At 31.5% G+C, this 25,561-nt stretch overlaps 2 protein-coding genes and 1 long non-coding RNA gene across 5 annotated transcripts; 1 reads left to right on the top strand and 2 right to left on the bottom strand.

Annotated features, from left to right (window-relative positions):
- Positions 1-716: 716 nt before the first annotated feature.
- On the bottom strand, positions 717-1,449 carry LOC127151204 (uncharacterized). The gene is made up of 3 exons (XR_007823925.1): positions 1,369-1,449; positions 933-1,287; positions 717-847 (listed from the first exon to the last, which is right to left on the bottom strand). It is a non-coding gene; the product is annotated as an uncharacterized LOC127151204 (long non-coding RNA).
- A 13,132-nt stretch (positions 1,450-14,581) lies between these two features.
- LOC103495093 (uncharacterized protein At1g66480) lies at positions 14,582-18,724 on the bottom strand. 2 transcript variants are annotated; one of them, XM_051090626.1, is made up of 3 exons: positions 18,396-18,724; positions 17,794-18,126; positions 14,582-14,846 (listed from the first exon to the last, which is right to left on the bottom strand). In XM_051090626.1, exons 1-3 carry the CDS (start codon positions 18,636-18,638, stop codon positions 14,781-14,783), a joined length of 642 nt encoding a protein of 213 aa, XP_050946583.1. In that variant the 5' UTR covers positions 18,639-18,724; the 3' UTR covers positions 14,582-14,780. The 2 variants fall into 2 exon arrangements, with proteins under 2 accessions (XP_050946583.1, XP_008454773.1); XM_008456551.3 differs by having other exon boundaries at positions 14,582-14,843; positions 18,396-18,716.
- A 2,259-nt stretch (positions 18,725-20,983) lies between these two features.
- LOC127151203 (uncharacterized) lies at positions 20,984-23,420 on the top strand. 2 transcript variants are annotated; one of them, XM_051090625.1, is made up of 6 exons: positions 20,984-21,147; positions 21,865-21,981; positions 22,071-22,327; positions 22,418-22,633; positions 22,709-22,900; positions 23,009-23,420. In XM_051090625.1, exons 2-6 carry the CDS (start codon positions 21,870-21,872, stop codon positions 23,327-23,329), a joined length of 1,098 nt encoding a protein of 365 aa, XP_050946582.1. In that variant the 5' UTR covers positions 20,984-21,147; positions 21,865-21,869; the 3' UTR covers positions 23,330-23,420. The 2 variants fall into 2 exon arrangements, with proteins under 2 accessions (XP_050946582.1, XP_050946581.1); XM_051090624.1 differs by having other exon boundaries at positions 20,986-21,147; positions 22,982-23,420.
- The last annotated feature ends 2,141 nt before the right edge of the window (positions 23,421-25,561 follow it).

The raw sequence follows: 25,561 nt of genomic DNA, 5'->3' as shown, positions 1-25,561 counted from the left end.
AAATGGTCTATAGCATATGAATAAGGTTGGGCGCCTTATTTTGAGAACACTATGAATGTGGCCCGCTTTGTAGTTAGTACAAACGATGTAATCCTAAATCGTTCATGTGAAGGCATGAAAGTGGGGGTATCCTATGTAAAGAGTTTACATAAGATTGAACCATGAAATAATCACACTTATGTTATAACACTATTTGCTGTATTAAACAAACTATTTCATTTATTGATAAATTAGGTAACTTAATCTTAATCCTGAGCTAACACTACAAGAGACGTGGGTACTCCCGACGCACAAATACGTCGGCGAAAATGCAAAGCACGTCGGGAAAGGATATCCCGACGTACAAAACGACGTCGGGAAGAACGTCGGGGGAAATGCGTCGCGAGAGGCTTTCCCGACGCCGATTTGGTACGGCATCGGGAAAGGCTTTCCCGACGCCGGGAGATGCGTCGGCATCTCCCGGCGTCGGGAAAACCTTATTCCCGACGCCGTCTATGCCGACGCATCTCACGGCGTCGGGAAAGCCTATTTTCCGACGTTTTTTTTCCCGACGTAATGAACGTCGGGAAATATTTTTTATATATTTTTTTAAATATTTTATTTTTACTTTTTTCCTTATAATATTTTGCTCAAACATTCACAATGATGTTCGGATTGCTCAAAAAAATTTGGCGACGTTTTGGATTAAATTAATAAATATACAAACACAAATTAAAAAATAGAATTAAAATTAATAATACGAATAAGTTGAGTACAAGAAAAGATAGTTCTCAATATACAAAAAACATAAACATAAGACCCAATCTCCCAACGAGGTGCGTATGCGCGTCATTCTACACCTTCGGTCCTAAAAATGGTATAAAAATAACTAAGTTTAATACATAATCATATATTGCAAAAACTTAAGAATAATAGAGACATATACGACGTACCACAGGGCTAGGGATCATGTGGTGGTCCCTGTTGTGCACGAGTTAGGTCTTCAATCATCTTTTTCATAGCTTCCACTTGTGAAGCTAATGCTTGGTGATTTCTATCTTGTACTTCAATCCGTTCCAAAGCTTCATGAAGTTTAGCTTGTAATTCAATCTCTTTTTGTGTGGACTGCGAACAAGATGTCGACGAACTGCTTGCACTTGCCGTTATGCGGGCCTTCGGCTTGGGTCCCCAACCAAGGCCTTTTGAGTAGCCTGGTCGTCTACCCAACACCTGATCGCATATCTCATCCTCAGAGAGTGGCTGACTACCCTCTGGGGTAGGCTGGGATTGGAGTTCCAACATTTGATTCTGCAACAAATTTAAAAATTATGTTAGGTAACGCGCAAAAATATATAATAAAAGTGGATAATTAATAAGGGTATAACTTACATGCGCATCCTCGGCGGCCTGCGACACGAATGTCCCAGCTCGAACGTGTGTTTCCCGGAACAATTCCACACGATCGACCGGAACAATTCCTCAATCAATGGTTGGAGATACACATCAATTTCCCTACCAGGAGATTTAGGACCTGGTATGAGCAATGACATAAAGAAATTTGTCTCTTTCATGCATTTCCATGGTGGCAAATTGTAAGGAAGTAACACAACAGGCCACATACTGTACGAGGTACTCATTTGACCAAATGGGTTAAACCCATCTGAAGCCAAGCCCAAACACACGTTTCGTGGATCAGAAGCAAAATCAGGAAATTCAGAATCAAAGTGCTTCCACCCCTCTGCATCAGCTGGATGTCTCAAGACATCATCTGTTTCAACACGTTTGTCCCTATGCCATCTCATATCAGCAGACCCTTCCTGCGATACAAACAAGCGCTGTAATCTAGGTACTAAAGGAAAGTGGCGCAATACCTTATGCGGAATTTTTTTCCCTCTATTATGATTAACCTTGTACCTAGCCTCGCCACATGTAGGACAATGTTGCAAATCAGCAAACTCTTTCCAATACAATACACAATCATACTTGCACGCGTGTATAGTCTCGTATCCCAAGCCCAAGTCACGAAGTTTTCGTTTTGCTTCATAAAATGAACTAGGAATAGTACTATTACACATTGGAAACGCTGCTCTTAAAAGTTCTAACAACATGTCGAACGACTTGTTACTCCAACCATTTATAACTTTCACATGCATCAACTTAACCAAAAAATTCAACGACGAAAATTCAGAACAACCGGGGTACAACTCATTACGTGCTTGATTCAATAAGTCCTGAAATATATTATTTGTTGTATCTTCATCTATATTTACCCCAACATTCATCGCCATTTCATCTTCCAAACGAAATTCCTCTATTTCCTCTTCATGTTCAATAGGGGCTTGTAAATCATTTAGCATACCAAAGATATCACCTTCTTCATTAAATTGTGTACTACTAGTTCCTTCATTAAAAGGATTACTACTAGTTCCTTCCTCAAAGTTTGCTGTACCTCTATAGCTTAATGACTCTCCATGATACACCCATTCTGTGTAGTAGGGGGATATTCCTATAGTCAGCAGATGTCTTTCCACACCCTCTAATGAGCTCCAATTTAAATTCAAACATCTCTTGCATGGACACCTCAATCGTCCGTAAGCATCAACGTGAAATTTGGCAAATTCTAAAAATTGGGTCACTCCATGTCTATACTCAAGGGATAACTTATTTCTAAGTTTCATCCAACCCTTATCCATAACTGCAGGATAGCCAACACAACCTAATTATTAACAACAAAATACTTCAAAATATCTTCGCATCCTACAAACCCCTCCAAACTACAAAGGCTACCATAACTGCAGGATAGCCAACACAACCTAATTATTAACAACAAAATACTTCAAGCTATCCTAACTACCACCCCTTGATACCAGCAAATTCAAAACAAAAAAGGCTACCATAACTGCAGGATAGCCATCCCAAACATAAACAAATTCAAAACAAAAAAGGCTACCATAACTGCAGGATAGCCATCCCAAACATAAACAAATTCAAAACAAAAAAGGCTACCATAACTGCAGGATAGCCATCCCAAACATAAACAAATTCAAAACAAAAAATGCTACCATAACTGCAGGATAGCCATCCCAAACATAAACAATTCAAAACAAAAAAGGCTACCATAACTGCAGGATAGCCATCCCAAACATTAAACCCCTTTTCCCGACGTTTCACGCGGCGTCGGGAAAAACCCCTATTCCCGACGCCGCTCCCGACGCACTGTGCACGGCGTCGGGAAAAGCCCCTTTTCCCGACGTATTCTTGCCGACGCCTTCGTGGTGCGTTGGGAAAGATTGTTTTCCCGACGCATCTCCCGACGCGTTGTTGAGGGCGTCGGGAAAGCCCTTATTCCCGACGTTCTTTATGCCGACGTGATTTTCGGCGTCGGGAATGCTCCATTTTCTTGTAGTGTAACTATGAATTCATGTTCGCACCAAATCATCCTTAGATCTGCATAGGTGAGCTCATTAGTGCTGGTTCGATAAGCCTCTCATTTCAGGGGTAAGACCATGTAGATAGTCGGAGACATAGGGTGCAAGACGGAATTCACTCCTACCCATTATATAGGGTTAGTAGTGTTAGGATTGATGCCCTAAATCTCGTAGTCATGTAGTTTATAATTGTATTTGTCACGTCCCGACCTAAATGCCACTTCCTGTGACCAAATGGGGCGTGCTGCCTAGACACCTGTCACATATCTCACCGTAAGAGAACGCAATGAACTCCTAGTAAGCGGAACTACTTACTCATAGAGGCTTATTCATCGCAGATAACAATATGTAACATTTAGATTTTACTCCATCACCTAGTAATCTTGCTATAGCAAAGAAATTCATTTACTAAGCAGTAAGTACAATTAATAATGCAGCAGAATAAACATACTTCTCTTTACACACTTAACAGTTACATTCCTTTTTCTCACGAGGCATAAAGATAAAACCTAAATTCTGATCCATACGTCTTCCTTTATCCATTCCTTACTTAACTTCAATACCTGACAACCTAGGGAAGGAAAATTTAAGACGTAAGTCAAAGACTTAATGAGTGATGGGTTTAGGAAATACCTTTTTGGGAAATACAACAATTTCAATAGTAATAGCTCAAACGTAAGAACACAAAGTTTATAAATAAAACTAAACTAAATAAGTAAATGAATAAAATAAAAAAAAAAAGGAAACAGAGCAGTCTTGCCGCCACCCTAAAAGAAAAAAAAGATATATATATATATATATATATAAAAAAAAGATATATATATATATATATATATATATATATATATATATATATATATATATATATAATAATAATAATAATAATAATAATAATAATAATAATAATAATAATAATAATAATAATAATAATAATAATAATAATAATAATAATAATAATAATAATAATAATAATAATAATAATAATAATAATAATAATAATAATAATAATAATAATAATAATAATAATAATAATAATAATAATAATAATAATAATAATAATAATAATAATAATAATAATAATAATAATAATAATAATAATAATAATAATAATAATAATAATAATAATAATAATAATAATAATAATAATAATAATAATAATAATAATAATAATAATAATAATAATAATAATAATAATAATAATAATAATAATAATAATAATAATAATAATAATAATAATAATAATAATAATAATAATAATAATAATAATAATAATAATAATAATAATAATAATAATAATAATAATAATAATAATAATAATAATAATAATAATAATAATAATAATAATAATAATAATAATAATAATAATAATAATAATAATAATAATAATAATAATAATAATAATAATAATAATAATAATAATAATAATAATAATAATAATAATAATAATAATAATAATAATAATAATAATAATAATAATAATAATAATAATAATAATAATAATAATAATAATAATAATAATAATAATAATAATAATAATAATAATAATAATAATAATAATAATAATAATAATAATAATAATAATAATAATAATAATAATAATAATAATAATAATAATAATAATAATAATAATAATAATAATAATAATAATAATAATAATAATAATAATAATAATAATAATAATAATACAAGACTTTTTTTTGCTTATAACTTTTTTCTCTCTATATATTTTTTTAGAGAGAAGAAAAAATGTTAAAAAACTTTTTTTTTTATAACATAATGATAAAAAAGTAGCAAAAAGAAAAAAGAAAATTTTCTTATACATTTTTTTTTTTCTCTCTACGTTTAAATAAGAGAAGAATAAAAATAAGGATTCAATTCTGAAGGTGCAGATCATTGAGAATAAATCCCTACCTAATGCAACCTTCAAATAAGTTTTTTCTTTATGGGATTAGATTTAGTCATTTAGAGTAAAGAAAAAAAAAGATAAATAAATAAATAAAAATAAAAACAATGAAACACAAAAAATAATAACCAACCTTTTGTAGATAAATAGGTTTCTTCAAAAAAAAAAAAAAATTGCAGAGATTCTCTAAACAGTCAAATTTCTTTTTCCTCTCGTAAAGATTTTCTCTAATACAAATTTTTTCTCCCATTTCCAAATGAGCAAAGGTCCCTAATAAGAATAAAATAAAATTAGATATTATTTAATTTTATTAACTTTCTTTTTTCGAAAGATTTTGTCCAAAATAAATTTGTTTGTTTTTTTTCCTAAAATGATAAAGATAAATCAAAATATGATATTAATAGAATTTTGTATAAATAAAGGGAAACTTTTCTAAATATAACAAACTACTAAAATATTTACGGTTCATGTAACAAAACACATAAATTTAGCAATTTTTTTAAATATTCCAGATTTGCCCTTCCATCTTTTTCTCTTCTCTTCGTCTTCCTCTATACTCTTCATGTGATTTCTTCCATTTTTTTTTAGATTTGGGTAACCAAATCTATTTATTTCTATCGTCTTTTTTGTTTTTCTCTCTTTTTTAGGTAGGTAGATGTCTTTCTTCCTCTTTCTTCTTCTTTTTTTTTTTCATTACTGCATGCATCCTATCGTCTTTCTTCTTTTCTTTTTTACGTTTAGATTAGGTAATCAAATTAAAGAATCTTGCAAAAATTGGTTAAACATTTAAATTAGGGTAACCAAAACTAAAAGATTGTGTATAAAGAATATTGAAAAAAAAACATTTATACCAAATTTTGAAAAACAAATCGTTTAGATTTGGGATAATCTAAACGATCGAGTAGCCAAATCTAAACGATCGTATACCAAATTTTTTTAAAAAAATTATTTAGATTGATCGTGTAGCCAAATCTAAACGATTGTATATTTTGAAAAAAAAATGGTTTAGATTTGGGGTAACCAAATCTAAACAATCGTGTAACCCAATTAATTAAACGATCGTGTAACCAAATTAAACGATAGAATTGAAAAAACAAATCTAAACGATGTACCAAATAATAGTGAAATCTAAATGATCGTGTACTAAATCGCGTTACCAAATATATTACGGGCATTGTTGACGGGGCATTTTTGGTATTTTACACATTGGGCTTCTGGGTTTTTTTCATTTTCGAAATTGTTCTATATAGTGTAAATATTTTGCCACTTTTTTATATTTTTTAAAAGACCCTTAAAATAAATTATTTAATTTTGTCCTAAAATGATAAATCAAATATAATATTAAAAGATTTTGTATACAATAAAATATTTTGTTTTTCCTAAAAAAGGTAAAAATATGCTAAATTTGATAAATTGATTTTTTTATTTTTAAAAGATAGATATTTTCATTAATGGTGTTTATTTTCTCTTTTAATAAAATATTTTTTTAAAAAATAATAATTATCATAAGATTTATATTATTAGAAAAATTTTACCCTTTCTTTCTTTTTAAAAATAAATAAAATCTTAGCCAATATTACAATTACTATATATTTTAAAGAATAATAAAAAAATTGAAGCATAAAATTAGGTGACTACACAAAATGCTCCCAATTTCTATATTCATTATGTTAAGACTAAGTCGTTGTCGTGCACAAGTTTTCATATTGCTTTCCTAAGTATAAGCGAAACAATAGGTTTATCCATATGTCCAGAGTTGAATACAAGGAACTGATATCAAAAGTTAGATCTAGAATTTACTCATCAATTAGGCGGTATAAAAGAATAATGAATAATGAAAAATAATGTAAGCGGAACTAAAACTACTTATGTACTATAAAGATTCTATAAAGCAGAATTGGATGAATGTAAAATGGAGATGCGAACTAATTTGTATGAAGAATGGGTGAAGGAATGTCTATGCATGATTAGGCGATTAGACCATGAAATTCTTGATGCAATATGCCTCTCATAATTAGTTGATGATTAAGGCGAGCTTCTCTCAGAGTCTTTATACGCCACAATTGTCCTCTCGGGGTACAAATGACTCAACCTAGTTAGGGGAGATATATCAAGAAGGATTCACTTATAAAACGTGTAGCCATCTAATTTTGTTCGACATTATTTAAAATCAATTTAATTTCTAGATTAATTTTTGCCTTAATTTTGTTTATTTTTAATTTCGTGGTTAACTACCATTTTCTTAAAAAAAAAAGTTATTTAACTACTTTAATTAAAGTAACTAAACCATTTAGCTATGGTAACTAAGGTAGGTGGAGAATTACTCAATATGGTAACTTTTTGAAATTAGTTTTATTAATAAAGGCTCCATGCAATTTTCAGATGTATGCCAAAGTTAGTATTATTTCAAATTCAAAAAAACCCCACCATTTTGAATTTTTAACCACTTGAAGAAATTATTTTGGCTATAAATAATATCTTCTTCTTCATCCATGGGATACAACACAACATAAAGAAAAGGTTACACAAAAAACTTTAGAAATTTTTACAACTTTCACATCATCTCTTCTACATCTAAATCTCTAACCTCCATAGCCCATACTTCTCTTAGCCTTCATGTCTTATTAAGAAAATCAAAAGATCTATAACATCATTTTATTTTCTCTTCTAGCAACTCTTAAAACTCATCTTTTTTCCAAAAACTCCCTACAACACCAAAAGTCCAACACACAAAAAAACTAAAGGGATAGTTGCAAATGTAGCAATTATATTCAAAATAATTAAGTATATAACAACATTTTAAAAAATTTGCAAATATAGCAAAATCTGTCAAAATCTGTCAAAATCTATCAATGATAAGAGTCTATCACTAATAGACCATGTAGCAAATGTTGGACTATCACTGATAAAGCATAAGGATTTATCAACGATAGAAGTCTATCACCGATAGACTTTGCTATATTTGCAATTTTTTAAAATATTACTACATACTTAATAATTATTCTAAAAATTGCTACAGGGTATAATTACTTAGTTGGGGGTGATGGTAAGGCTTAGCCCAATGATCCACATTTCAAATACCAACTGAATTTAGTGTGTGGGATTTCAATCTTTCTTTCTTTTCTTTTTTCTTCATCTTATTCTTATTATTTTGTTTATTTTTCTAGAAAATTCTTTATTTTTTTTCTTATTCTTACCATTCTCATTATTTTATATATCTTTCTTGAAGCTTCCATTAAAAAATGTAACAAAAAAAAAAAAAGACTAAATGATTAAATATTTGTTTATTATTCTTGTTTTTATTTCTCTACTTTTCTCTCTTTATAATTATTTATTTATTATATTGTGAGCTTCTCTTCTATATTTTTTTTTATTTATTACATATTTCTTTGTAACTCGTTGTGTACTCTTTTTTATCGTTAATTTATTCTTAAACTTTATTATCTATATATTCTATCTTTGCTTTTTTTTATATTAGCATTTTATTTATTGAATTCTTTTTTGTTCTTTTTATAGCAATTATTATTGCTTCTTTAATATTTTCTCAACTTGGTTATTGATTTTTTAATATTTTCTCATCTTGATTATTGCTTCTTTAATATTTTTTCATATTGATTATTGCTTTTTTAATATGTTCTCGTCTTTTATATGTTATTTTATATTTCATTTTTTTTCTTGTTTTGTGGTCAATTTAATATGTTATTGCTAATAATTGTTTATATTTTTTTTAACTATTTCAATTAATTTTCTTTTAAAAGAAACATTCCAATGACGGTTTCTTAGAATTCTTAAGGTGAGGAAATTGATTCTTTGGAAGTCCGAGATCAATTTCGAATATGTTTTTAATTAAAATCTCAATATGTTATTTTATGTTTGCATAATTTATTATGATGCTTTTTTTACTTTTGTTTCTTCTTATCTAATTTTCCTCTTAATTCTCATTTTGTTTCCTATTTAAAATTTTCAACTCTTTGTAATTAAAGTTTTCAATGTTTTAAAATCCTTCTAATTTAAAATTCTCCAAGTTTTAAAATCTTTCATAAAACTCTTTTTTTTTAAAAATCATTTAGAATTTTTTTCTTTTAAAGTTATAACTTTTTATGTTTTTCAAACATTCAAAATTTAATATATGATTTCGTAAAGTTTCTTAATCAATCTTTTCTAATAACTTATACCATTTTTCTTAAACAAAATTCTACGACGGAATCTAAGAAATTTGAGAGTTTGATTTTCTAGAATTCTTGATGTGAGGGATCACATCTTTGAGAGTCCAAGATTTGATAAAAAAAATGATTTTAATTAATGTTTTTTTAAAAAAATCTCTTTATTAGAAGGCTATTCCTATGACGGATTTTGAGAAATTATACTAATTTCTCACTTTCTTGAGGTGAGAAGTTTTTCTTCGATATAGTCTAATTGATCGAATGCTTTCCACTTATTTTATGAGATCAAGCATTCGATCATTGCTTCAAATATTAGAGTAATGAGGGGTAAAATAAAACATTAGTTTTAAAAGAAATTAAAGAACATTTTCAATTAAAGATTTGAAATTTGGCCACCGTTTTCTAAACGGGTGTTGTAAGGTGTTAACACCTTCCTCATATAAAAATGACTCCCAAACTCAACTCTAGTTTTCGCAAACTATTTATTTTAATGATTTTATTGAAAAAGTGTTTACTCTATTTCGGTGTCCAATCACACCGTAAAAATGATTGGTGGTGACTCCTACTTTGTTTTAAAACTAACCATTTTGAGGATGTCGACCGCTCCGCATCATCTAGCACACGTGGCGATAAAATGTATAGAGCTTCACGATTAAGGACAGTAATCTCTCAGTGCTTATTGCCCACACTTAACCTTCTTTTGGGGTACAAATGACGGATGTTATCTCGCTAAGGTGGAGTTTGTCTCCAAACTCCTTCTGACGCGCGTTAGCCATATCCTTACTACTTGCCCTCTCGAGTAGTTAGTGGTAAGCACTAGCCAGGTGATGAAAATAACTCAACTAACGTGATAAGAGTTACAAGCAAAGCAACGTATCAAGAACTTATCAAAATACTAAACTATAAACAACATATTAACGGATGAACAACAAAGAGATGAATGGATTGAAAAGATATAAACATGTAATATATATTAAAGAATGTAGGCCTTCGGCCATAGTACAATATGAACAACATATATTACAAAGAATACAAAAAATGGAAAAAAAGTGAAAAAATATTTAGAAGTTAGGGAAGGTGGGAAATGAACTTCCTTTCCTTCAAACTCTAAGCTCTTACTCACAGCTTGGTCGGAGAAAAAGAAGGAATTTCTTTACAGACGGCGGAAATGCTACTCCTTTCCCCACTCTTTAGATTTTGGCCCCTTTAGACCTCGATCAGACACAATTATATGGCTTTTTCACATAACCGGCCACCTGTGGCCTATTCAGGCCTTGGTCAGACACAATTATACGACTTTTTCACACAGTCGGCCACCCTTGGCCTATTCGACCCTTCTTTTCCCGATGGTGATGGGGTCCTTTATATAGGCAACTTTTGGTAGGAAACTTTTATTCTTCTGATCATGTCAGCGTCGAAAGTTGTCATTGTCAAGTCACATCATCCATAACTACCATTCTTGTCTTCAAGCAAATCGTCCTCGCATAATGATAAAAGCTTCTCACTTAGCATTTGTTTTCGCTAGATAGGCTCTTCTTGCGTAGCTCTTGTGCGATATCCTTTGCGATTCACTAATCTCTTATTTTGCTTCTATTCCTGCGTTAAGACACTCAAATGCAGTAAAACAGACATGGATGCTTATGTATATTATATTTCTAAATACTTAGGCTTTTTCAACATAATTAAGGCTTTTTGATACACTTCTTCTACATCTTGGTCTTGTTATTCTATAAAAGAGGCTACAACAACTTGTATTTCTGTAATGCCCCAAAATTTAAGGTAATTTATTTTGATTATCTTAAGTTTAAATTTTTGTAATTTTGGGTGTTATTTTGTTGATTTATTTGATTTATGAAGATTGGATTTCTTTTTTAGATATTAGGAAAATATCTAATTGTTGTAGTGTTTGAAGTTTATGAATTTATTGGTTGTATTTGAGAAAATTTGATTAATCATATATTTGATTGTATAATTAATTAAATTTTGAAGGAAAATAATTATATTATGTGAATAATATAATTAAGTAAGGATATTTATTTTTAAAGATGATTGGTTTGGAGAGAGAGGGAAATTTGAGTTTAAAGAGGAGATTTGGTAGGATTTAAATGAAGAGAGAGATTGTGAAGATTTTTGGGAAAGAGAAAAAGAGAAAAATAAAAATAAAAGGAATTATTTTTATTAAATAGGCTTTGAGATGTGTGAAAACACTATTCATCTTTTTCCTAAACACAAAAACTCTAACTCCTTAACCTCCAAACCCTAGTAAGTCAATCCGTTGCCGCCACCCACCTCCGCTCGACGACCGCCGTGCAAGCCTACCCATCTTCGTGCAAACAAGCTGGAACTCGAGCCACCTCGTTCTATGTCATTAGTCATTTCTAGTCGTCGAGCTAAGTCGAGTCATCCGCGTGAACCTAACTGCCATCGACCATCCGATCCAGCAACAGAGTCGATCGTCTTCGCGCCACGCGTCTCAGTCGATCATCACGTCGAGTTATCCGTTAGCCTTCGTTGGAACTCCACCCCAGGCCATGTTGAAGATCGTCGCACACTCGAGCGCGGTGAGTTGTTTCCGTTAGCCGGGCGTCGTTGACCGTCGTAAGCCGTCGCAAGCCATCCCCGTCAGCAATCCGCGCACGAGAAGCCGAGCTCCGCACGCGCTTGTGTGAAGCCGTCGAGTCGCTCGTGTGAGCCGAGCCAACGTCTGAGCCGCGTGCAACCCAGTCGAGCCGCCTCTGCGCGTATAAGCCACCTGCCCAAGCCGACTCCTCCCTTCAGCCAAGCCATCTAGCCATTTTTTTTTTTTGACCAAGCCATTTGAGCCACCTAGTCTATCTTTTGTCCTTTCCACTTAATTTTGGGTAAGTTTTGATTGGATTTTTGGCATACCCATCAAGGATTAACTTCGGACTCTAATTAAATAATTTTTGGATTAAATTGGCTAGATTTAATTGGAAACCGAGCTTAACAATTGTCTAATTAAGTCTAAATCGATTTCGGCCTCGATTTTTGGGATTTTTCTTGGGAAGCGTGATCACGACTGTTTGGAAATCTCGGTTTAACTAATCTCTAGGTAAGAGATTCTACTACTAGACCTTCGATTGAAATTAAGAGATCGCATGTACTTATGGTTATGTATGGATGATAGCTAAATTGCATAACTCGATGCGATTGATGATGACTGACATTGTAATGATGATTGATGCTGATGACTGATGTTATGATATGACTAGTAGTATGTTGATGAGGACAACTAAGTTATGTTTATGATTAAGATATTTGGATAAGTATGCTATGATTGTTATGTTATGCCATGTTTATGATAATGTTATGACACGCTACATGCTATGGATAGGGTGTACTGTTAGCTTTTCGTCTATTAGAGTCGTACCCACATGGGTGTCTCTTGGGATCATCACCTTTTATGACTGTGTAGTCCGTCGGAATCACCAGTCCATTATGACATTGACATTGACATAGACATGATTATGAGTGCGCAACAACGAGGACGAACGTAACGACGGCAAGAGAACAACAGCGAGCAGCGAGCAAGACGACGAGAAACTTTCTTCTTCTTCTCTTCTCTCATTTTCTTTCTTCCTTCCTCTTTCAGTTATGTGATTTACAGAACTAAAAGAGTTATTTATAAGCATGCTCCTAAAGCAAAACGAAAACGCCGAGAGAAGATGACCAATCCCGATGCCATTAGTAATGTGTCGATATTGTGGAACATTAATCCTATTGCATTACTAATGGGATCAGGATATATTATCCCCTATCTCGATGTTCTGCATCTCCCGTCGGGGAAAGAAAGCATATTATTTAATTGTTTCATTTCCCCGACATTGTTGCTAAATACATTGAAAATAGAAGCCAATATCACGACGTTTACTACATGGCATTGAGGAACATGTGACAATTAAATAATATTTTTATTTTTCTCGATGCCTTATTAATATATATACATCATAAATGTGGAAGCCGGTCCCAACGTGTCTCAATATTGTGTCGAGAAAAATGAAATATATATTTAATTGTCACACGTTTCCCAATGTTCATTTAGTGGCATCAGGACCAGTCTACCTTTGCTCGACGCAGTAAGCAGGACGTTGGAATATATGAATTTCACCAACGTAGAGAATACTACGTTGGGGGAACACCTGTCTCCGAACGTTCATTTTCCCAACGTCGGTTTATGCGTCGGGAGAATCCCAAATTCTTGTAGTGTGTGACAAGTCATATGTAAACTCTTTACATATGATGTCTCCACATATTACATCGTTTGTACTAACTACAAAGCATACCACATTCATAGTGTCCCCAGAGTAAGACGTCCAACCTTATTCATATACTATAGACCATTTAGGTTATTTACTCGATCATGATCTACGTTTATGTCTCTATACATAAAGTTAAAGTTTACTCCAGAAGTCTCTGGACCTTAGTTTATTGCACTTAAGATCATAGTATTCTATTTCACTAATGATTTAGTAAATAACAACTTTATTGAATAAAATATAATTTTAAGTTACAAATTACGAGTTTAGGACATAAATTTCACAAAACACCCACTAGGACTAAAACTTCTAGTGAGAATAAAACAATATTGAATTTAACCGGAAGAGAATAATATCTTTGAATACAATAAACATATGAATACAATAAACTAGGATATATACTCAATAATTTTAGATTCTATTAATGATAGATATTGATAAACTTCTATTAGTTTCTATTAATGTCACTAATAGACAGGTGTATCAATCTCTATTTGTGTCTATCATTAATAGAATTTAGTTTTGATATATTTTTTGATTAATTTTGCTATATTTGAAAATATTCAAAAGACAATTTTGTATAGAGGAAGGAGAGCATAGCTTAAAAAACATATGAATAATACATGGATGAAATTACAAGTTAATAGAAGAACATGAAAGTGAAACTATATATATTGAACCAAAAAAGAGTAGTTGTTCTTCATAATACTTAAAAGAAAGCTACAGAGATATATATATATATATATATATATATATATATATATATATATGATGATGATGATGATGATGATGATGATGATGATGATGATGATGATGATGAAGAAGAAGAAGTTAATCATAATTAAGTACATTGGGTATTAGGGGCAGGCAGTAAATGAAATGTAAGCATATATTCTACAAAAGGTTGTCCAAGATATTAAAATATTTTAAGTTGAAGTGAAGGACGTAATCTAGTATCCATCGAAAGATCGTCACTGTATCACTTTACTTAATTTATTTATGAATCTTGTCATTTTGTTTTTCTCGTTAATTAAGATGCTACTGCAATTTGAGTTCCAGCTTCCATTGTCGTCATGAAACTTACACGTCGCTTCTTCTGCATTTTCAAACCATTCTCTTTTAGAAATTAAATAAAGAAAAAGTTCCCCTAACAATTAAACCTTAAATATTATTGTATCAACTATATATACACATATATGACGGAAGAAATTTGTAAGAAAAAGATATAGAATTAATTAAAATGGCCACATTATGATAAGATTGAAATGGGGAAATGGGTTTGGCAGAAAAAGCATAATAATAAAGCAAAAATTGACTAGAGATGATGATAGTCAATTTTGCATCCTCTATTTAACCATTATTAAACCAATATCCTTATTAATGGGCTATTATTTAAAATTTTGAATAAGTACAACTAAGAATTGTTCTGATCTAACTATATATTTTAAAACAGATCCCTAACATAATTAAATTGAATCTGACATTTAACCACATCTTTTATTAATTTACCACTTTAATACCTAAACTTTCAAGATTATATATTGATTACATATAGATCCTTGATATATTTGAGATATAGAACTGAATTTCAAGAGATTAATTTATTAATGATCACTTTTTAGGTTTAAAGTTGATCCCCACCCTACAACTTTGTTGATAACTCAAAAAAAATAAAATAAAATACCACATCTCTTAATGCCTACATCTATAATAATTATACCAATGGTTTGTGAGTAGAAAAGTCTATGAAAGAGATGGAAGCAATGATGGCTTAACCAAAAGAAAATATTGTAACCAATGGTGTGGGTTAATTGAAATTTTTATATATAGTTAGTGATTATTAGAAACAGGGGGGAGAAATAAATTACTAGAAACTAAAGGATGATTTTCTTTAACAAAACTATTTGAGAAAAATATATCTTAATTATTAAATTTTGAGTAGTTGTGTTTTGATTTTCATACTTTTGAACTCTTATATATTTTTTCTTCAATCTGTCTCATTTTCATTTAGTCTATGTATTTTAAATATTATTTTTATTTTTATTTTTGAATTTTGCATTTATTCATTATTTTCTAGATTTCAACCTTCTTTTAGTTTTTAGTTTCATTTAGTCCATATATTTTGAACAGTTTAATTTTATTTATGAATTATGCATTTTATTTTTATTTGTTTAACGTGTTTCAAATAATCAATACTTTTTTTCTCAAGTTTTACTAAAACCCCACTGATTTCGAGTACTAACTTTTTCACCAATAAAATTGTAAAATCTACCACTAGAGGAAAACTCAATTCATAACTCATGTAAAGATGTAACATTTTGATTTAAAGACCGAAAAAAAATTAAATTCAAAACTCACCAATAAAGTCGGTAAAATTTTGAAAATATAAGAACCAAATAATCTTGATGATAAAATGAAAAAAGAAAGAAAAAAAGAAAAAAAGAAAGAATATGAATTAACCATAATATTTTATTTATTTTGAAAAACAAGAATCATATGAAGGTTGAAATATCAACAATTTGAAGGTGAAAGGAGATGTAATCAATGAACGATGGGTACACTAAGAAAAGATTGTGATTAATGGGTTAGAAGACAAAGCACTAATTCAACACAAAAATTGACAAATTTGATATAATTGAGAGTCAACTTGGTGTCCAAATTCAATTAAATTTCGTAAGTGAATCATTTACCATACTCATACTTAGATTTTAACTTTTTAACTTTTATGATCAATAAACAGATTTTAAAATACTCTGTTTTTAAAACTATAATAACCAATTTGGTAAATTTTTTAGAAAAAACTCACCAAACTCTAATTTAGTTGGTCATGTTATGTACACATATATATTCCAAAACATAGTTATTTTAAGCTTTAGAGTTACATAAGTTGGTCCCCATAAATATTTAGTTTAATTTTAAAAAATAAATATAGTATAATCTAAGAAAGATTTGGTTGCATTCAACTTATTAAGAATCAACAAAGATTTTCATTATATGAATATATTAAATAAAAATCTTAATTTTGAAGAATAAAAATAAAAGTCAAAATTTTATTTTAAAATTAGCATATTTTATTCAATGAAAATGTAAAAACTAGTAGTATATGAAGTTATCTGATTTTAAAAACGCTTAAAATTCTTCCAACCCACTTTTAATTCTTTTAAAATCAATCTTAGAAACACTTTAAAATTAATTATCGATGACTTTACCTTTTAAACACGTAAAATAAATGTTAGACTGTAATGGCTAAATTAAACATATTTGAATGATAACATATAAACTTATAATATCTAATAATATATTTAGTGTTTAACTTTTTTGAAAAACAAAAACGAAAAAAAAAATTAATAACAGAAAATTCTAGGAAGCACAAAAAAAAAAAAAAAAAAAAATCTCTTTGGGTGGTGAGTGAGTCAACTTCCTTTATTTTAATTTACATCTTTAATTTAATTAATTTATAATTTGCACCAACTCTTTCTTTAAAAAAAAATGAAACTACTTGAGAACCAAAACCCCCCAATTAAATATTAATTAGATTTTAAATCCGATTTCGTTGAGAGTATAGTTTAATCTCAAACATATTTTTTGTTTTCATTTTAATATAATGTTATGTATTAAATGAATTAAAAGAATTATTAATGTTAAATAGAATTTGCCATCCATCTTAGATTTTGACCTTTTTAATATTTTAGTCTTCTTTTCCAATATTTTTAATAACTATATTTCAAAAGCAAATTAGAAAGCTATAATATTTTGTTGTAAGGATTAGTATTACACATATTTTCTTTTTTTTTAACCAATTTTGTAATAAAAATATTAATTCAAGAAGTAAATAATATTATTAATAAATTTTATTCTCATGGCTTGAATTTATTTTACTTCTTTTAACTTTCATATGAACTTTCAATTTTTTTTTCTCAACTTTCATTAAATTTTCATTAATTGTTTTATAAAAGCTATAATAAATTTTATGAATATTTTAACTCATTGCAATAATTAAAAGATGTAAAGAAAAAAAAAAACAGAGAAATAGGCATACGCACCTCACGGGGCTTGATGATATCCTTCTTCTCCTTCTCCTTGTGATCATTTTCACAAACACTTTCTCTTGTTTTGTACAATCCCATAATCCTTTCTGCTGCCTCTGCTTCATCTTTACACTCCTTCAACAGTCTTTCCACTTCGGCCTTCGGCAACCGTACCTTCACCCGTGTTGCTCCCGATCCCGATCCCTCACTCTCTCCACCTCCCTCCTCCGTCAACACGCTCTTTGGTTTCATGATAGTTAGGTCCGATGCTGATCGTCGTGCCAACATCAAGCTCTCTAACCTATCCTTTGCACTCATGTTGATCGCTGACCGTACTCGTCGTGGAGCCTATTTATATTATAAGGAAGACATTACTACATTATACCATTAACCTTACATGATATCAAAGGGAAAAAAATAATTCCTTTATGATGTTACTAACAACTATTTGTTTGGTCTCTCGCTAATGCTAAAGCCGAATAAGAGAATGAGTATAATGGGTACGAATAAAAACATAGAGAAGAAATTTAAATTTAAAATAGGGGTTTCTAAAAACCATGAAATAAAAACCAAATAGCTACGAAAGGGGACCGAAATTACTACAACGTAGGTTACACCTGTTCTTTTGGAAGTTTAGGAAGATCGACGAGGAAATAAAGTCTCTTGGTGCTGAGCTTCTGGTGGAGCTCCAAAGGCTTTGCTCGAACCCCGTAGTGCTTAACAGCCTCAGATTCGAGTAGAACAAAGCCAGGATAATCCTTGACGACATCTCCAACTTGAACCGGGGTATTTAGTTTCAGGGTCTCGCCGGAGATCTTCATAACCTTAACCGTCTTCTTGACTCCAAAGGTGTTTCCCATGGCGGCCAAAAGGGAAAGGGTTTTGAAAATTAGAGAGAGAAAGAAGAGGGTGGTGGGTGGGCGTATAAAAGAGAAAATCAATTTTAGTCTAAAGGGTCTTATTATAGGGGAAAGATTTGGTTTGGTGGGTTAAACAAAAACACAAAAAGAAAATTAAAAAAAAAAAAAAAAAAAAAAAAGGTGATTCTTTATTTTTTTTTATTTAATTAATTCTTTTGTGGGTCAAACAAAGAAGGCAAAGTTTGAAAATTGAATTAAAATCATGTTTGACAATGCAGAAAAAGTACGTAAACTGTCCCTTTCGAGCTAAAAAATTTCTCCACATTGTTTTCCAAGAAACAAAAAGGGTAAGAAAAACCTATTTGTTGGAGTTTTGGCAAAATATCACAGGAAAACAACCAACCATTTTAACACTGTTTTGATCATAAAGGACTTTCTAAAATATTTTCATTATTTTATTTTAAATAAGAAATAATTGGATTTTCATTTGTCGTGGACTAAATTTTCATAAGAATTCGTGTAAATAGCAAATATGAAAATATAAAATAGAAAAATAGCAAACTGTTATATCTTTTTTTAATTTATGGCAAAATTAACTGCTATATATATCTTTTCACTTTTTTGGTTCGAAATTAGCCCTCCACGGATTACAATTGTCTTATACAAATACGGTGTATTTGTTGAGATCAAAAAGTAAAAAAATATCACATATCACACGAATACAGTGTATTTATAAATACACTCACTTATGATAATTATTAACTAAATCAAAAAATTATTATATTGTTTGAGAGATCCCTAAACATATTTAATTGGTTTCAATATCCCTTAATTATCCCGATAAAAATTAACAAATTAACGAAAAATAACTTCAAATATTCAATTTTTTATTTTTCAAATCATAGATTCAAAATTATATAATGCAATGATTAATTATTAAAATAAAAATTAAGAAATTAACGAAAAAGAATTTCAAATATTCAATTTTTTCCTTTTTGGAATTATACATTCAAAATTGAATCCCTCTCTAAAATCATGGCACAGATAATGCAATAATTAATTATTAGGATAAACATTAAGAAACTAACGAAAAATAGTTTAAATTCAAAATTCAATCTTGTTTACACGTAGATACCAATCATTCCCTAGAATCATGACAAATATAATGCAAATAATTTTAATTTAAAAGATTCAATTTTTTTACCCAAGTAGATACCGATCCTTCCCTAAAATCATGGTAAATATAATGCAATAATTAATTATTAGGATAAATATTAAGAAATTAACAAAAAATAGTATAAAAACACACATTTTTATTATCTAAATTATTTATGAAAAATCATTAATTTTACCGGCAGATACCCATTATTGAATTCATGAAGTTCGTATAATATATGAAACAATAATTTAATTTAATATACATCCCTCTTATATAGAATCTACCAGTATCTATCAGTTTTTGGACTACTTAATAAACGTGTTCCCTTTGAATTTTTTCAATGGCTTTTCAACGAGTGAAGACTGTATTCGATCGTAGATGGATTGAGTCCTCCTGATATATTGACTATCGCGTCCTTGATGTATATGTTTCAGTTTCAACATCGTTTCAAGAATTTGTAAACTACATCCAACGTAGACTTTTTCCAAATTCATAACTTTCTGTCTCTAGGTTGACCATTTACTGGACTGATTGCAACAATTCGAACCTCATTCGAATTGTTGATGATAAGCATGTGTCTTGGATTATGTTAGTCATATCGAAATTCCCCGACAATGATCTACTTGTTGTCGTTGACACTGTATCTGCTACTGAATTGAAAATACTCCGTATTTAGGAGAGAACGTGAAATTGCTTTGAATTCCATTAGGGGTACTCTGTAGGACTTGTGTGCCGTGCTGTCACTACAAGAAAATGGAGAATTCCCGACGCCGAAAAGCACGTCGGCATAAAGAACGTCGGGAATAAGGGCTTTCCCGACGCCCTCAACAACGCGTCGGGAGAGGCGTCGGGAAAACCACCTTTCCCGACGCACCATGAAGGCGTCGGCAAAAATACATCGGGAAAAGGGGTTTTTCCCGACGCTGTGAAGAGTGCGTCGGGAGCGGCGTCGGGAAAACCTTTTTTCCCGACGCAACATGAAGGCGTCGGCAAAAAGTAAATCGGGAAAAGGGGTTTTTCCCGACGCCGTGAACAGTGCGTCGGGAGCGGCGTCGGGAATAGGGGTTTTTCCCGACGCCGCGTTAAACGTCGGGAAAAGGGGTTTAATGAGCGTCGGGAAGTCCTCTTTTCCCGACGCATTTTGAGGGATTTCCCGACGCCACGTCACTGCGTCGGGAAATCCCCTTTAAATTCGTTTCAGTTCTGTATTCACAGAACCGAAGCCGAGAGGAGAGGAGAAAAAGAAAGGAGAAGAAGAAGAACGTCGCCCGACCGTGCTTTCCTTTTGTTCCGCCGCCGTCCGTCGCCGACCGCCTCGCCGTTGTTCCTCGTCGCCGTCTGCCACTTTTGGTAAGTGAAATATGTAAATTTATTCAGTTTTTTTAGGGTTTTTTTTGATAAAAATTAGTTTAGGGTTTGTTTGTTTTTTTGTTTTTTTTTTGTTTCAAAGTTAAAAAAATGTATGTATTATTGAAATTGTTTAAAGTTCTTTTTTGTTTTTGTTTTAGTTTTGCTTTAGTTAATTAGTTTTAGGATTAGTTTTAGAATTTAGATTTTGAAATAGTGTTAGGATATAGATTTTGAATTAGTTTTAGGTTTTAGTGTTGAATTTGAATTTGAAGTGGTTTTAGGACTTAAGATTGACGTTGAGATTGAAGTTGAAATTGAATTTGAGATTGATAAAAAATTTGAATGTGTAGAGATTTTTGAGGTTATATTGAATTGGGGGGGGGGTGTTTATTGAATTTGAGATTGTGATTTAGGATCTCCAATTACTTAGTCGTTTGAACTTTGAGAAATACCTAATAAACTTTTAATTTTGTGTTTATACAAAATGTTTAACATTCTTCAATCTTATATACGGATGGTTTTAATGGGTCTACTCAACATATTTCTTTTTTGAATATGCTTAAGTCTATACCGAGATGTCTTGATCTGATAGAAATTCTATGGGGAAGATTATCTTGTGTACAGTGGTCGTGTAATTATTATGAAATGGAATTACTACTTATCTGGGGAGAGGGAGGTTTAAGTTAAATTGAAAATGTTTGTTTTCTATGTCCATAGCCATTATGTCATATCGACCATCAAATTTTATGGAGACGGACGATATGTTCCTCCAGTTTGAGGACGATTTAGATAATAACATCGCGGGAGGGTCATCATCTGTGGGCGACAATACGGGTGAGTCTAAGAATTTTCTTCATTTTAACTTACAAATATTTCATGTTCTTTTTTCTAACATTATATGTTATTGTCTATTTATTGAGCAGAGTCTTCTTCTCAACAAACGACTCCGACTCCTAGGAGACGTGCGCAGTCTCGACTCTTGGAGTTAGAGCGCCACGTTGCAATAAATGGGCGCATTCCGATGACGATCGCCCCTGGAGCGGAGAAGCCTATTTCTCCACACGCCGTTCGCTTCAGCCAGGCGATAGGCGTGTGCGTGCGAAAGACATTTCCCGTCCGCTGTCTTAAGTGGACGGACGTTGGGAGAGAATACATTGAGGTCGTCAAGGGCGACCTCCAGGTAATTAAATGCACTACACATTTATATATGATTTCATTTGAAACATATCTAACTTTAGCCAATCTAATGTGTTATGTTTGTAATGTGCAGCGATTCTTTGTGCTTGATTTCAATGATCAAGCAATGAACAGGTTTGTTGAGCATCAGATGCTCACGACCTTTAAAGAGTTCCGGGCCGACTGTCATAAACATTTCAAAAAGTACAGCGACCCGGAGGAGGCTCGTGCCAACCCACCAAACGCATTGGTTGGACGTGATGAGGATTGGCACTTCCTCTGCGACCATTATATCAGCCGTGCATTCCAGGTATTTGTCATGATTAATTATGATAACAAGTTTTTATATGTATAAGAAATAAACAATATAATTGTTTTAATGCAGGAGCAATCACGGACAAACAAGGCTGCTAGACAGAAGCAGCCTTACAATCATAGTAGCGGGTCCAAGTCGTTTCTACAACGACAGCATGAGCTCGCTGAAAGAAGAGGGCAGCCGGTCGATCGTGTGGAATTGTTCCGGGAAACACACGTTCGAGCTGGGACATTCGTGTCGCAAGCCGCCGAGGATGCGCATGTAAGTTATACCCTTATTAATTATCCACTTTTATTATATATTTTTGCGCGTTACCTAACATAATTTTTAAATTTGTTGCAGAATCAAATGCTGGAACTCCAATCCCAGCCTATCCCAGAGGGTAGTCAGCCACTCTCTGAGGATGAGATATGCGATCAGGTGTTGGGTAGACGACCAGGCTACTCAAAAGGCCTTGGTTGGGGACCCAAGCCGAAGGCCCGCAGAACGGCAAGTGCAAGCAGTTCGTCGACATCTTGTTCGCAGTCCACACAAAAAGAGATTGAATTACAAGCTAAACTTCATGAAGCTTTGGAACGGATTGAAGTACAAGATAGAAATCACCAAGCATTAGCTTCACAAGTGGAAGCTATGAAAAAGATGATTGAAGACCTAACTCGTGCACAACAGGGACCACCACATGATCCCTAGCTTCATTATGTTTATGTTTTTTCTATATTGAGAACTATATTTTGTTGTAGTCAACTTATTCGTATTATTAATTTTAATTCTATTTTTTTAATTTGTGTTTGTATATTTATTAATTTATTTTAATTTAATCCAAAACGTCGCGAAATTTTTTTGAGCAATCCGAACATCATTGTGAATGTTTGAGCAAAATATTATAAGGAAAAAAGTAAAAATAAAATATTTTTAAAAATATATAAAAAAATATTTCCCGACGTTCATTACGTCGGGAAAAAAAACGTCGGGAAAGGCTTTCCCGACGCCGGAATATGCGTCGGCATAGACGGCGTCGGGAATAAGGCTTTCCCGACGCCGTCATGCCGACGCATATTCCGGCGTCGGGAAAGCCTTTCCCGACGCGGCTTTGGTACGGCGTCGGGAAAGCCTCTCGCGACGCATTTCTCCCGACGTGCTTCCCGACGCCGTTTTGTACGTCGGGATATCCTTTTCCGACGTACTTTGCATTTTCGCCGACGTATTTCTGCGTCGGGAGTGCCCCCGTTTCTTGTAGTGTGTTTGCATTTTCGGATGCATTGATTTGAAACAACCTAGATATAAAAACTACAAATACTCTATATTTTAACAAATAACACACGATCAATCTAGAAATACACTGTAATTCTAAATTGTTTTATTTGACTGTTTTTAGGTAAATATACGACTGAAGAAGCAGATGATGAATGTTGGTTTAATACAAACGAACGAAGGCCGGTGGAAAGCAATCTTAAGTGGAGAGCGATCTTAAAAGGGCCGGTGGAAAGCAGTCCTAAAAGTCACCGCAACGTGAGAGAAAAGAGATGGCCACGCGTATCTTAAGTGACGGTGGAAAACCTTTCAAAATGGAAGGGAGAAAGCAATCTTATTTTTCGAAGGAAAAGAGAAGGTTCAAAAAAATTCTAGGATTTTCTTGGAGAAGTGAAGTGATTGCATACATAAGATGTGATGTTTTCCAGAAGATGATTTATTTATGTTGAGGGAAATTAGAATAACATTCAAGAGTGTGCATAGTTTGTATTAATTATAAGTTATTTGTGGTTTTTGTTACCATTGTATTTAGAAATCAAATTTGTCAATTATGTAGGGGCATTTAAAGCATAGTTCTCCTATTTATTATTTAAAAATTAATGTTTTACTATTTTATCAATTTAAAAATAAAATTACCATTTATCAAAATAAACTTAATATTTTGCTATTATTCTTGTGGATCCAAAATTCAATCTCCTTAATTTAAATGTTAAATTTAATCCATTTTGTAGGAAGGCTTCGTTTATTATGATTCTTTATTCTTAGTTCCTTGCCGTTTCTTTTTCTAACTTTATTTAAAACACATTAATTCTTCTGTAACCAATATAAAAACAACAAAGTATTCAAACACTATTTTGTTTTTTAAGTTTCCAAATTGTTGCTTAGATTTCAATTGGAAACTTATTTTTTTTTAAAAAAAAAAAAAGCTAGGAGACTAATTAAACTGTTATATATAAAAGAAAATATTGAAACTACCTTGAACTTATAAAATAAAACCTGTATACATTATTTCTCAACATTTAACTAGTTTCACTCACACTCAATCATTTATAACTTATCTAATATTGTTATTCTTTATTATTATTGCTTAGTTCATCCATTACAAAGGGTTGGGGTCATGGCTGTGATTAAACCATTTGGACCTATTCATTGAAAATACATGTTTCATATGTTAACTCATCTCAGAATTGACATCTCTAATAATAGTTCCCTCTCATTATTAACTCCATCAATTCTATTTGTGTACATACAAAAACTACATCTTTTATAAAGGAAAAAAAAAAAAACATTATTTTCCCTATGCTACAACTAGGGATCAAACCTTCCATCTCCTAAAAGGAGTAGTTACAATTGTAATTACTGTTAACCTAATTAACTCACATCGTTAAAAAATCAACAAATAAAGATGAAAAAGAAACATTAACAATAGAGACTCAACATAGAAATTTACATAGAAAATAATTCATATTACAAATTAGAGACTCCTTTATGATTAGAGAATTTATATATAACATATATTTATATAAAGTAAGGTTAAAATCGTAAATAGTATAGATATGTCAAATACGAAACATTAGATAATAGATTGAAAGGGCACAACTAAATCACATGTACCATATATAATTTGAAATGCATATCTGAAGAGATTAAAAGAGAAAAAAAAAGATAGAG

This window comes from Cucumis melo, chromosome 10 (genome assembly GCF_025177605.1).
Source record: "Cucumis melo cultivar AY chromosome 10, USDA_Cmelo_AY_1.0, whole genome shotgun sequence".
NCBI lineage: Eukaryota > Viridiplantae > Streptophyta > Magnoliopsida > Cucurbitales > Cucurbitaceae > Cucumis > Cucumis melo.
The sequence above is the reverse complement of the archived record's forward strand: the minus strand, read 5'-3'. Positions and strand labels throughout refer to the sequence as shown.